At 41.2% G+C, this 13,442-nt stretch overlaps 1 protein-coding gene across 8 annotated transcripts in view; it reads left to right on the top strand.

Moving 5' to 3' along the window:
- Positions 1 to 13,442, top strand: part of DOCK9 (dedicator of cytokinesis 9) — a 1,069,784-nt gene that overhangs the window by 569,975 nt on the left and 486,367 nt on the right. For all 8 annotated transcript variants that reach the window (XM_085622123.1, XM_085622117.1, XM_085622120.1 and 5 more), the window contains exons 10-11: positions 7,580 to 7,654; positions 9,476 to 9,616. In XM_085622123.1, coding sequence (XP_085478249.1) covers positions 7,580 to 7,654; positions 9,476 to 9,616 — 216 coding nt within the window. The remainder of the gene's footprint in view (positions 1 to 7,579; positions 7,655 to 9,475; positions 9,617 to 13,442) is intronic.

The following is a 13,442-nucleotide window of genomic DNA, read 5'->3' as shown; positions in this document are numbered from 1 at the left end:
AAAAACGCAAAGATGGGAAGAAAATTTCATTTAGTCTCAGTCTAGTCTTAATTGTATATTACTTCCAATATTTACACATTTTTTGGTACACATTACACCTCTCCTTTAGTGTAAATTGCACCCCTCCTTTTAATGGTAGACCATATAGATTCAAATCAGATGTAAAAACGCATATATTTTTCTGATTCTCCGCCCCTTTGAAATTAAGGTTTTTGCAATCATACCACCGAGGTTATTGTACATTGGCATTTATCTTCTGCCATATCAGTTGGGCGGGTTGTGTATTTCCAAATTGCCCAATGATGATAGGGGCAAAGTTGTGGGTTTATCGTTAGGTGCTAAATCTGCTTTTTCAAAATCTATGAAGGATGTTTTACCCTTAACCATAGATGGTGAAATCCTGGTGTTGATTTGCAAAATCTACGCGACACAGTGCAGCTCCTTTTAACCCCTTCCATGCTCATGACGGAACGGTTCCGTCATGAGCCACGGTTGAGCTGTGCTCATGACGGAACCGTTCCGTCATGAGCCCGCCCGCGCTCGAACCCTTCAGCACCGCGGCGGAATTCGCCCAGCGCTGAAGGGGTTAAGTAACACAGGTAGCTTTGGTTTTCCCAGAACTTTATGGTTTTTATCTTCGGCAGAAATAAAAAGGCAAAAAAAAAAATAAGGAAGAAATAAATGAAAACTTTGGTCCCATCTTCTGCAAGTGCAGCCGGTCGTGTCTTCTGTAACCGCAGCTCAAGGCTTGTAAAAAAAATCAGACTGACTTTCCCTCGGGGAAGCAAGAAGTTCATTTAAGCATCCAGGAGCATACTCCCCAAGTAGGCGGGGAGAGTGTGTCCTCTTTCATCATTAATGGCGCTTATTGAACATTATCAGTGGGTACTGAACACCATCAAAAGGTCTATACTTTGAACCTTCCTTTAGTCCCTTCTTCTTGTCCTTCATTATTCAGATGTCTTCACCAGAACGTGTAGAGGAAATTCACACTTTTCCTCTGAGTTAACAGACTGATTCCATGAAGGCCCGGGTCCAGATAAGGTTGCTGGTAGATTCTTTAAAAGCAATCTGGAGCTGTGGGGGCCACTACTGACAAATATTGTAAGATTGATTTGCAGAACAAGGCCTTTGGAATACTGGTCTACCTCCGTGAACGTTCCAATTTATAACAAGCATTGGCATAGCCAATAGGTCTTGCCTTTGGGACCTTATAAGTATTTAGTTATGCAGTAGAATATCCTTGGTGCAACAACATCAACTGTTGCATGGCTAAACACTTATAAGGTCCCAAAGGCGAGACCTATTGGCTATGCCAATGCTTGTTTTTAAAGGGGGCTCGAAACGGGTCTCTATCGGGTCTGTTTTGTGCCCTGTCACAGACGGTCCGTTTTTTTCCAGAAAACAGTGACCGCAGGCACATCACGTGCACTGCTCACTTCTCACTAGTGGAGAAGTTACATCATGACGTCATGCCAGGTGAGCGTTGTAGGGGAAGGGAAATCCTTTAAAGAGTCATTTTCTCTCTGGATTTCCCTTCTCTTTTTGAAACTCAGGAGCAGCAACATTGTCGTGGGGTCACCATGGCTTTAAGTGTAAGCTTCTTCAATATTATATACAAGCCATAGTTGCTGCCTATTTATATTATGCAACTAACAGCCATTGACAAAGTCAATAGTCCTGACTTGTAGGTATGAGGTTACTGGTTGTATCATATATCTGGATGTAATGACAGAAAGTCGGGCGGTACACTATGCTAAGCACAGATTTTTAGCTTATGTGTTTTTAAGCCACACCCTTAATTTCATTGACCACGCCCCTTTGAGAGACCTTCCACCCCCCCATCCCAGTTTTTTCATCCCACTTAAAGCCCTGGGTACCAGTGGAGGTCTAGGGACACCAATTTTAATGAGTTGGTCAGCAATTTACTAGATTTTCTGAGAAGTCAGGGCCCATGACACTTTGCCACGACTGTGAAATTTTAGGTGTGATCTGAGGCACTTGGAGCCAAAACAGCAAGGAGGTCTCCTTTTTCCCCTATAACTTACAGCCTATATTAAGGGAATCTTCCTCGCCCCTTTAGAAGAGATTGCACTGCGAGACGTGCGCTCTGATTGACAGCACCCATGGTATGTTCCATGAAACCGAATGAACATGTAAATCTCGCACTAGAACTTCCATCAGTATGCATTTTACTGCATCATTTTCTAACCCTCTGTATTCCTCATTTTCCATTTTAGTGTGTGTTTTATTTTTCTACTATTTACTTTTCTCCGCTTAAGAAAGGCACCAGTTGCCAAAAGCAATAAATAAACGTAGCTGAACAACAGAGCCTCCTGCAACCCCTTCGGGGTGGAGGGGGGTGGAGAGTACTACTCTATTTCTCATCACGGGGGGCGCCGGTAAGAAATCACTGGGAGAACACGTGCTGCGATTCTTGGCCCCGTTCCCCTCGAGGCCTCAGCGGGCCCAAGGGATGGCCTTGCGTAGCCCACTGATGAGACAGTGATGGAGGGGGTGGGGGCTGCCTCCGGGATCGCCCACCCCAAGGAAGAGCTACAACCACCTGCCGCAGCTACTGTCTTGTCCCCCAAGGCCGTGGGAACAGCTGCAAGAGACTTGCATGCACCGGCGTCAGCCCGGAGACCGCCACTGCCCTGGTATTCGCTCACCCTAGGCACTCTACTAGAATGGACCACCACATGCCACAATTCACTTACAGGCAGCAATGCTGGCCTCCACGTATAAAGCACATGGCAAACTCCAGTGCCCTCCTGCGTGCCCCGTGGGTCAATAAAGAAGACGGTCGGGCTGGTGCCGACAGCGCACACACACTACACTAGAGTTGTGTAAACACATGCCAGGGCACATTAGTGGCCGAAATCCACACAGCACAGACCACACTTATAAGGCGCGTCTTGGAAAACGGGACTGCTTCTAGGCACATGTAATGGGAATGATAGGAAAACGAACAGAGGGCGCGCGCGTCAAAGTTTAGGATACACAAGGAGGCAGAGTTACACCGGGACCCAAGCATCAGCTTTCCGCACATGCACTTATACAGGCAGATGGCGAGAGGCAGCAGGGGGAGGGGAGAGAGGAGGGGGCCTGCGCCTGTTTCCCTTGCAGGAACGAGCAGGGGCACCATATGTTTGCAAGTTAATTACAAACATATGGTGCCAAAGCTCACTCCCGCAAGGGAATCGCCAAACATGCACGCTTTGCCATTCAAAGCAATGCGTGCACGTTTTTGCCCACAAAGCTGTGCCGATTACTAAAGGTCTTTTTCCTAAGCAGCGCATGTGGGCTGCGTAGGCAAGACCTAAAAAGGGGTATAGGGGAGACCCAACCTGCTAACACATGATCTCCCGGTTGAACTCACTGCTTAAGGTTGCAGGGACTACTATCCTCACTAGGTTCGAGGATTGTGCCGAGACAAATTCTGTGAGGACAATGAACCAATATGGTTTTAGAAAGGGGGAGGGCACAGTTGAGCAGTCTTTGAATTTAAGTTTACTTATCGGCAAGTCTGTCTTAGCAAGGAGAGAGCTCTATTTATGTGTTATTTATGCACCTCTCCAGTACTTTGGATTGTGTCACCCATTTTAGATTATGGAATCTAATGATTGATATGGGTGTTGACCCTTGTCTTGTGAGTTTTATTAGGCAAATCTATGCAAATGCCAAGGCCAGAATTTGGTATGGAGTTAATGGTGAATTCACGGACGATTTGATTTTGATAATAAACAGGGGGTGCAACAGGGCTGTGTTTTGGCCCCTTATTTATTTACTCTGTATATTAACAATCCTAGCCGTTTAGAGATCAAAGGATATGATGTCCCTACATCTTTTTGACCTTAACAAGTTTCTCACTATGAGATCCTCACCATAATGACTTTAGCTTAAATCATGGAGGCCATTCTTCAGAAGGTAGAGTGGTTGTCCTATGTACATCTCCTAGTTGTTTAGCTCAATATACAGGTCAGAAATAGCCTTCCAGATACTTGAAATTGTCCACCTTTGAAGATCTTGGCTGCCAGGACTGATGCTTACAATTCAATTTAACATTTGTTTTTAAAGTGTTTACAAAGTTTCTCCCATTACTGGTAGCATATCCTTGCCTAATGGGAAGCCACCATTTCCATTTTCTGGTATTTGATCATTGATGAGTCAGCAGATTATCAGTCTCTAGAAGTCTGTCCCAAATAATCTTTGTGTTATTTGCAACTCTGTAAATGGTCTTTGTTTTTTTCAAGCAGTCAAAATAAATCACAGTTGGTGCAGTCACAATTGCTTATGTTTTTTTAAGCTGTTACAGACTTGTTTTAGAATCCAGCTTTCCTAGCACCAGAGTAATCTGGCTCTTGGACAAACTAGCATAATCTCCCTGTACTTTCCTTGTTCTCCCCCTCTTTTCCCATTCAACTGCTTTCCCCCATTTTCCATGAGACAGTGGTTTGTCCTAGGCATGGAATGTTGGAGCTGTGGTAACAGAGTGACAGTTGGAAGGAGCGCTCTGGAACCTTTGCCTCCTTTTCAATAATAGCTTTGTTGTATATTATTAAAGACTTTTGGGAAGACATTTCCAGTGTACTTGCTAATACAAACCAGTTAGGGCAAGCACCATGCAGTATCATCTTAGTGATTCCAGAAACCCTTGGGCCTGATGACCCATGCATTCACACATCTCTTCAGCAACATCTGACTTTAAATTGTGATAAGTATCGAGAGCCACAGTGGAAGAGGATTGTGGTCCACAGTCAAGTGCAAGAAAAACTTTGTGGCCGGTCTCAGAATGCAAATCTCTGAAAATATTTTTTTAATTTCAGCCCCTTTAGTACTTACTGATTATCACTGGTTCATCACAGCTTTGCTGGGCAGCCACTTATCATTAACTTGGGATCTATGAGGGCAGATCTTCATATAAACCAGTGGGAGCTTGTGGATATTCCCATAGTCCCATACCCTTTCTTCCCAAGTCACAAAAGTGTATTAACATCCTAACAGATGCCTTGAATTTAAACCAGCAGGGAGGCAATCTGACAAACTCAATTCTTGCAGTTTTGCCTACTATAGATGGGAAGAATGTGAAAGCATGTAGATTTAGGAGATTTCACTGTGATCTACCTGCGTGTGAGGTCCCTAGCAAAGCACTGCTCACTGTATTCCAGAATGCACGTTCCAAAGAACAGATCTTTTCTCACCACAAATTAACTCGGTATCCAGAGATGGTATTTTGGTTTAAGGCTGGAAAGTTCCCTTTTTGAGATGCTGTTGCCAGGACTGATTGAATAAGCGTAATTATGCCTTTAAGCAATTTCTGATGATTTACAACACTCCTCGAAAATTCAGGAGAGCTTTCTATTTCTAAAATTATACTGATAGATCGATTTTACTCTCTCCATCTTTGCTTCGCCACACACCTACTGTTGTTGCAGAACTGTCTTGTGCTTCCTTAGGTTCCAAATTTTCTGGTCTATAAGTGTCTCTCACACAGCCTCGGACAGAAACTTAAATGAGCATAAATCTTGCTAGAATGTCATCTTATCATTAGTGTATTATCTGGCTGAAACAAACATTCCAATTAATTCCTGCCATATTACCTATTCTCTCTGTGACACCTTTCCTCTGATAACTAAAGTTGTATGACTTTGCTTCGAAGAACCCCGACACATTCTTCCTTGAATTACAGCTCAACCTCCTCAGTTGGATTTAAAGATATCCTTAGCCAGCTTGGTTCTGCAGCAGTTTGAGCTCATGTTAAATTTAATTTAGATGTGTCGACCAGGAGAACTGCCTTTTTGGTAGCATTTACCTCAAGTACTAGTTTTATTTTTGGCTAGTTCCTTAAAGTATCATACACAATCTCACGTCTCTTGAGTGAGTACTCGCTTCCTGTTTTTCAGCCAAGACCCCATGCATCCTTGGCTGATTAAACATTGGCCAAAATGACATTTTTAGCACTTTGATCTCCTTAAATTCTACTTCAAAGAGCAACTCCATTTCTGAACATATTTTCATACCTTACAGTGGGCGTTCTCCAGGCAGTGAAACGGATAAACCACAATTACTAGGTGAATTGTTTCTTACATCTCAAAGTCTTAAGATAGTAGAAGTTTCAGGTTTCTCAAAGACATGGGCCTGATGGCACCAGAACAAATACAGTATTAGCGGTGTTCTGAAGACGCATAACTTTACTAATATTTGTATGGTAGCCCTGAGGTTCACGCCTCATTATATTTTGCAAGCATTGCTTAGAGATACCTCTTCAAAAAAACGTAGTTTCCGCCAGAATGTTCTTTGCAATGTATTTTGCTTCGAATCGTGGTCGGACATGTTTTTTTTTCCCTCCCTGTGTTTTAGGCTGTGAAATCAGATTTCCTAGCACTTGGGAAGGTGCAAGAGTGTGATGGCAGAGTGCTATGTTCTTCTCTTTCATCGAGCCCACCCACCTAAACCTTTAAAGCATATGCCATCATTCAGTCTTGCATGTCAGAAAAAAACATGTTCATCTGGTGTGTGGTCTGTCGGTAAGCCAGGTTATAGATGGGAATCTTGCACGCAGAGGCACACCCCAGAAAATCAAATTCTAAGACAAAATATAAAGGGAGTGTATTTGTTTAGAGACCCCTCCCAGTTCTTTGTGTTTGAAGTGAGGGGGAACAAGGGCTTACAATATCGAAATTTTTCTGTAGTTTAATCTAATTTACTTTCAGTCATATTCAACGTGCTTAGAAAAACCACACAGCCAATTGCTAATGCCATTGTCAAGTTCTTTGAGCGTTCCTTTATTTATTGGATTAAAAACATTGGAGGAGGTATTCTCCGTAACTCATCCATGCCATCAGAACTGTCTCCCACTCAGTCACAATTTCACAAGTTGGAGCCTCCTGCTTTATGCTCCTCATGGCTCTATCCTACATTTCTTGGTATATTTTAAGTATTGTGCTGGCACTGCACTGTGTCACGCAAAATGAGGAAAGCACAGATCTGTGGACTTGAGTTTAGTGCTAAAAGCACTAGGAGACCATACATTAAGTAGAAATTAGAATACGCAAATGCTGAACTGATGAATGCAGCTGAATTTACGAGACTGTGATCTATGAAACTGATGCACGTGACTACATCTTTTAATCCTCCAAAACGCACTCTTTCCCCCCCCCCAAATATGTTTTCTTCTCTGTATTATCAGAAATGTTGACCATTAAAGTTGGAACATACAAACGCGGATGACATAGAAACACTTGTTCTCCTGCTGGGAAACATCCAAAATTGACACCAAGTATTGTTTGTGTTGTGTTCAAATTCAAAGAGGATGTTCCTGTGCTGCAGCATTCCATGAGCACTTTCTTTACTTTTGATTTACTGTTGTCTGGCTGTGGATGGCTCATCTTAAACTGGACTCCCCACGACAGTTGTCATTTGCATTTGAAAGTTACTATCCAAATAGAATTATTGCATGCTAGAATGACGGAAGTAATGTCTTCTTTCGGCAGTGTTAATCTTGGATCCGTGATGTAAAGGTATTGACATTTATTCAGCAGGCCATGGAGTGACTATTTTAATTTATTTATTTTAGATTTCCCGAGATGCAGAAACCAAATTAAAAAATGAAAGCAGGGTGAAGCTGTTCATCTTGGACTCTGACACACAGGTAAGCAATAGAGTGTCTACAATAAGTTTTGTAAAAAACACTCAAGAAATGTTGTTAATAAAGCAAGGGACGTCAGTTTTTTGAAAGAGAATGACAGGTATGGTCTAGTATACCTATGTGTTTGACACTTGAGACCGATGGCCTGCAGCTCTCTGCCTTGCATTAATGGATGAGAGGGCCATGAAAGGATGGATGGATGGATGGATGAATGAATGAATATGACTTCAGAGTGATTACAGTGCTTTAGTTACTCCATGGATCATTGGACTAGTATCACGGTGAAATGTGCGCTTTGTCGTTAGATTTTCAGTACATCGTTGGATTTGTCGATTTATTTGATTTGTATACAGTAAGCTATGCATGTTTGGAATATTTACTGTTCATTTCTTAGCATCAGATTTGTAAACATGGATTACGTGTTCTTAATCATAAGAGTTTATTCATTTTCATGATGCAAGCTAGTGTAATTCTGGAGGGGGGGAGTGGAAAGATACATCACTCCCAGGTTCGTGCATGGAAAGAAAGCTGCTTGATTCTTTGTTTCTTTATGTTCTGGCAGGATGTGCCGGGCAGATTAGACAGATGGACCGGCCAAATAAAATAGCGCTTGTTGACACAGAGAGTGATTGCAATATGACCTATACTGTTGGCTTCAGATTTAGTGCAGTTGTTGAGTCCTGGCTGTGATGTGTTGGAAGAAGCGACATTGGGGCGGGATGTGGGGAAAGGAAGTCCTGAAAGGAAATTTGAATCCCACATAAGGGGACGATAATGATTTTCACCATGTTTCAGAAACTGGACACATACCTAAGGAAATGATGCCTGTTCTAAATTGTCATGGTGATTTGTATTTATTAAGGACATCCTGCAGGAAGTGTCTACTGTTTTCAGTAAAGGAAAATTTGTACACCATCCCTGCACGCTTATTAAAGCCAGATGAGAATATGATGTCACCTGCCAGATGCATGTGGACAAGTTTGAGGGAGGACTTCAGATGAAATGCTGGGATAGCAGTGAATACTAGAAAACATCTCATGGAACAATTGCAGGAGATCCAGAAAATGGAACAGTTTGCTAAAGATAAGGGATCAGGGGTCACACCGTGTCAGAGTACTCTAAGGACATGCATAAAAAAAACTTGGGTTGAGGTGTTTCAGAGGCGCAGCTTTAGTGGCCTTCACAATTTCTCCATGCCTGCCTCAGAGCCTTTATTATATGACTACAAAAAAGCTGCTGCACTCGCTGCATTTTTATTGGAATGACCAGAAATGTTAGCACCTCAGTTTTTCTGCTGGGTAATGATCCACAAAGTTGTTTCTGAATGGCCGGGTGGATTCACTCTAGACAAATATATTTTAAAGAACGAGATGACCATAGTGGGGTTTCTTTTTCTTTTTTTTGTTCCTTCAGGATTACCACAGCCTTTCCTTTTTATCGGTGGTGCTTAGGGTCCTTTTTAGCAGGATCCTACCTAGCTCAGTTCCATCCCTGAAGTAGTAAATGTTTCAGGGTAGAGACCATGAGTATTTGTGTTACTGGATCATTCCACACTTGCCCATCTTATTTGTAACTTGGTGTAATGCCTCCAGAAGGTAATATTTTATTTTATATTCCTGAGGTGAAAATGAAAGGTTGTTTCAATTCTGTCTATGGACACCATCCATACGGCTATATGTTTATTCTCCAATTCATCGAGTGATAGGAATTTTGTACTTTGTATTGCCAGCTGGGCTAATATTTCATTGTAGTTGTTGATCAGATTCTTTTTGTGTCTGTTGGTAAGTTTTCTTCTAACTAATTCATATTTTGTTCCTCTTTAAGAAACTTGATTTTTCAGGTATTGAGCCAGACGTGAAGCCATTTGAAGAGAAGTTTGGCAAAAGACTACTTGTGAAGTGCAATGATTTAGCGTTCAACCTTCAGAGCTGCGTGGCTGAAAATGAAGAGGGACCCACAACAAATGTAATTGAAACATATTATTACCAGTCTTTTTTGCCATATTTTCAGGGCCATGTACTTTTTAGAGCCTCCTGAAGGAAAGCGAGTTCCTTTTGCTGAGTTTTTGTTCAGCTAAATTTAAAGACATTGTATTAAAACACTGTTAAACAAATGCTCTAGTCCAAACATGCACCTGTGTCACGGCTTTATACTTTACATGGATGTGGAACATAGTGTTTTCATTCTTGTTGCTTGGTGCAAAGGTTTGGCAAAATATGTGTGTGCCCTAAGTAATGTTTTTAACAATGACAATTGATATAGAAACTGCTAACTGAATTGCCCTTAGATACTTTAAAAATAAGTTATAGCCACTGCTCGGGTTGTCAACTATTCTTAACTTAATTTCTCCTCCCATAATTGTGTGTACAAGGGGAGCGTGTATGATGGAAATTGAACATTAACTACTGTTAATGACCAGCGCCATGTCAGAAATAAATGTATTAGTATCCGGAAATAAAGGTATTAGTATCCGCTACACCTACCCCCTCCTGTATGCACAAACACAAGCCTGTTAACCCCCTCAGGTTCATGGGCCTGCTATGCTTCAGACTTTCTTTGAAACAAAATTGCAAGTAAACAAGTCATTCTAAACATTGTGATTGCTCACGCCAATCTCTGCTTTATGTACAAGGTGCTGATGGTTGGTATTGAATGTCTGAAGAAACAAAGCCTTCAATCTTCCCTTTCTCCCCTCTAAATCCTATTGTCCAAACCTGTATCTCATTGAATCTGAATTTAGGGACCTAAAACACATGCATCTCTGTGGTGACATTTTATTTTTCCGTTGGCATCCTGACTGTCGTTTATTTTTTTGCTGTTTTCAACATTTGCTACTTAGAACACATGTTTCCTTTCCTTGGAAGGAAATTCATTCTCAATTTTGCATATCAATGTAATCAATTATGCATCTTTTGTAATTTCCTGAGCGTTTCAACCATGTTTTCCCACAGATGGCTTTTTCTTTCTAATGTCCCTTGGGGCTGCTTGGCTCATCAAGTCGAAGTAACGTTTCAATATATCTTTGTAATTTCAGATTATAACTATCAGAGTGATATATTTGATATTTTTTGGTCTTCTGAGAATAGGAAATAAATACACGTAAGGATTCTTGTATAACTCTTTAGGAAATATTTTTTTTTTTATCAGTCTATCTTTCAAGTCGCTCTTTCGGATTTACTGTCTTACATCCCAGCTATGGTATCTCAGTGTGGTCCAGGAAACGCTTTGAGATATGACAGGAGCCATGTCAGTGCAAAGTTTTTCCTTCTTGACAGGTTGGGATTTTCGGGATTTTTAACAGTAGGGCATTGGTAGCTACTTCTTTAGTGATGGCCGTACATTCGTTTACCCACGTGTTTTTTTTATTTGCAATTATATCTATCTTTTCTCTCACATACCTTCTGTGATGCATGCAGATGGGTGTCTGTATACATTTAATGTGCAGAATTTCTACTATTTTAATCCTTAGTCAGTTTGCAGACTTTGGGACATAGCGGACTTGTTGCACCTCCTCCCTTAGAGTCAGGAACTTTGGCCCAGGTGTCTTGGCTTTTTTCCTGTATGCCCCAGGTTGGAAGTCCAGTTCCAGAGAACATACTCCAAAGGCAGCATACAGCTAACTGGAGCATGTGCGAAGTCCTTTGTCTTGCGTATGCGCTGTAATGGCATGGGTGTCCAGAGTCACCAGTAAGTAACAGGATATTTCTTCCATGACTGCATCTCTCCATGCAGCAAGGAGCCTGTACAGAAGACTTTGTCTACTTTACAAATTATGGTGAGAGGCTCTAGTGCTTATGGGAATTAACCCATAATGAGGTCCAGGTTAAAGAGTCCAAAAAGCATGGCATTTAGCTTTGAATTTACAAGCAAAACAAAAACTTTCGATTGAGGTATCAGTTAGAAATAAGATGACTGCTTTTAGTATGATCAATATTACCATATGATACACAGTTGGTACAGAGGAGCCACATACGCTAGGAAGATCTAGGAGTTTTTGTTATCCTTGAATGATGAATTTGGAGCATAATACCTGCTTTGTAAATGGGTCTCCAACTTTTTATGTCACTTTCACTTTGAATAATCTTATCTGCCTTAGATGTCCAGTACAATTGCAGTCCCTTTTCCGAGGGTATTTTCCTAAATAACTGCAGGAAACCAAGTAATGTGTCATCAAAATAGAACAGATTGTAATTTAATTTTGATATTTGAGAGTGACCAACATGCAGGTAAATGGCTACCTTTGTTTTTAAAAGTCTAACCAATTTTTCCCTGGAAAGCTCAATAGTATGTCAGTTATGGCCTGTGGAAATGAACATGGTGATGATTGAATTATGTAAATAAGTGGATTATGGTAGGGATGGAGCTGTCTTACGAATGATGTAACGCACATCCCTGCCTTTGTGAACCTCACCGCTCCAGGCACTTCCTAGTAAGAGGGAAGCGTCTTTAGAAGTTATAGCCAAGATATTGTTCATTTTTTTAAATACTGAATTTGAGGTTGTTGACGTCATGTTAATTGATGCTGGTAGAAATTACCATAGCTGAAGATCTCTGGAGTGAATTAATTTACATCCTTTAGATTTGCTGCATATTTGATGATCTGTAGTAGGTTTTTTATCCGATGAGTGCAACTGCATTGTAAGCCCGTAGTTGATGTGCTACTTTTTTTGCTGATGTATTATGTCACTTGTGAATACATGTGAAAAGCCTTAAGAGTCTTTCCGGCTTTGATGTGCAGACTGGATACAAGATCATTCGAGTTTTTTTCTTCTCCAGGTCTACTTATCTGCCAATCTTGCCTCAACGCTCTGAAGAATTTTTGAGATGACAGATTAGATAGACAGGTCAGCGTTCATAATATAGATGCCGTCAGTTTATAATAGTTTCAGCTACTACTGGTCAGTTCCCAGGTGGGATGAAAGGAATGACATGTTGGAATTCGTAAAGTTGGTAATGCAGTGTGCTTACTGACTCAGGATGAGTGGTTGAGTCTGGATACATTGAGGGTTAGTGGTCCATTTTGAATGGAGTTCAATTTTACTTCCATTGTTTGAAGTATACAGGCAAAATATCTGGAATGATATTGGTTATAAACGTTGTTGACTTGCAGGTAGAGCTGGGTACCTTCGGTATAGGAGTCATAGTAGTCATGGTTTCCTATGGTCTTTATAAATGAATGGAGACGGATGAAATTAGCATTTACAAAGCTAACACTTCTAGCTTGCATTTTATTGATGTCACAAGCTCAAAAGGAATGTATGCCTGTAATATACTCTATAAGTCCAGGGTGACTACTTTTCCATGTGTATGAAATTCTGAGGTACAAAGTGACTGTAGGAGCTACATTATCTTTCCACATTACCAACACCATAAAGTAAAGTAAGTGGCACAGTGTAACCATCCATGATCTGCCATGGCTCTGGATTTACCTCCTTATTACTCCCAACAGACAGCTAAAGCTGTCTGCAGCCAGACACTAAAAATGCTTAGCGCAGTGAAAGTTCCCGCACTCTGCAAAACGGTTAGAGCGGGATTAAATGGACTGTATTCAGTAATTTGTGTAAGGGAATGATCTGTTTGGTCAAGCCCAGATTGGCTTTCACCTAAGTAGAAGCCTGGCCTCTACAGCTGTCTTGGACAACCTCAGATGCTTTTGTCGAAGCCCTGATCTTTTCAATTTAACTGTGACCTTAAACACCTTTGATAACATCTGGATCACTAGACTTACAGGGGTTCATATACAGTTCAGCCTTAGATTGCTTCATATATATATATATATATATTACCTACT

This window comes from Triturus cristatus, chromosome 8 (genome assembly GCF_964204655.1).
Source record: "Triturus cristatus chromosome 8, aTriCri1.1, whole genome shotgun sequence".
In the NCBI taxonomy this organism is placed as follows: Eukaryota; Metazoa; Chordata; class Amphibia; order Caudata; family Salamandridae; genus Triturus; species Triturus cristatus.
This window is presented reverse-complemented; position numbering and strand designations above follow the sequence as displayed.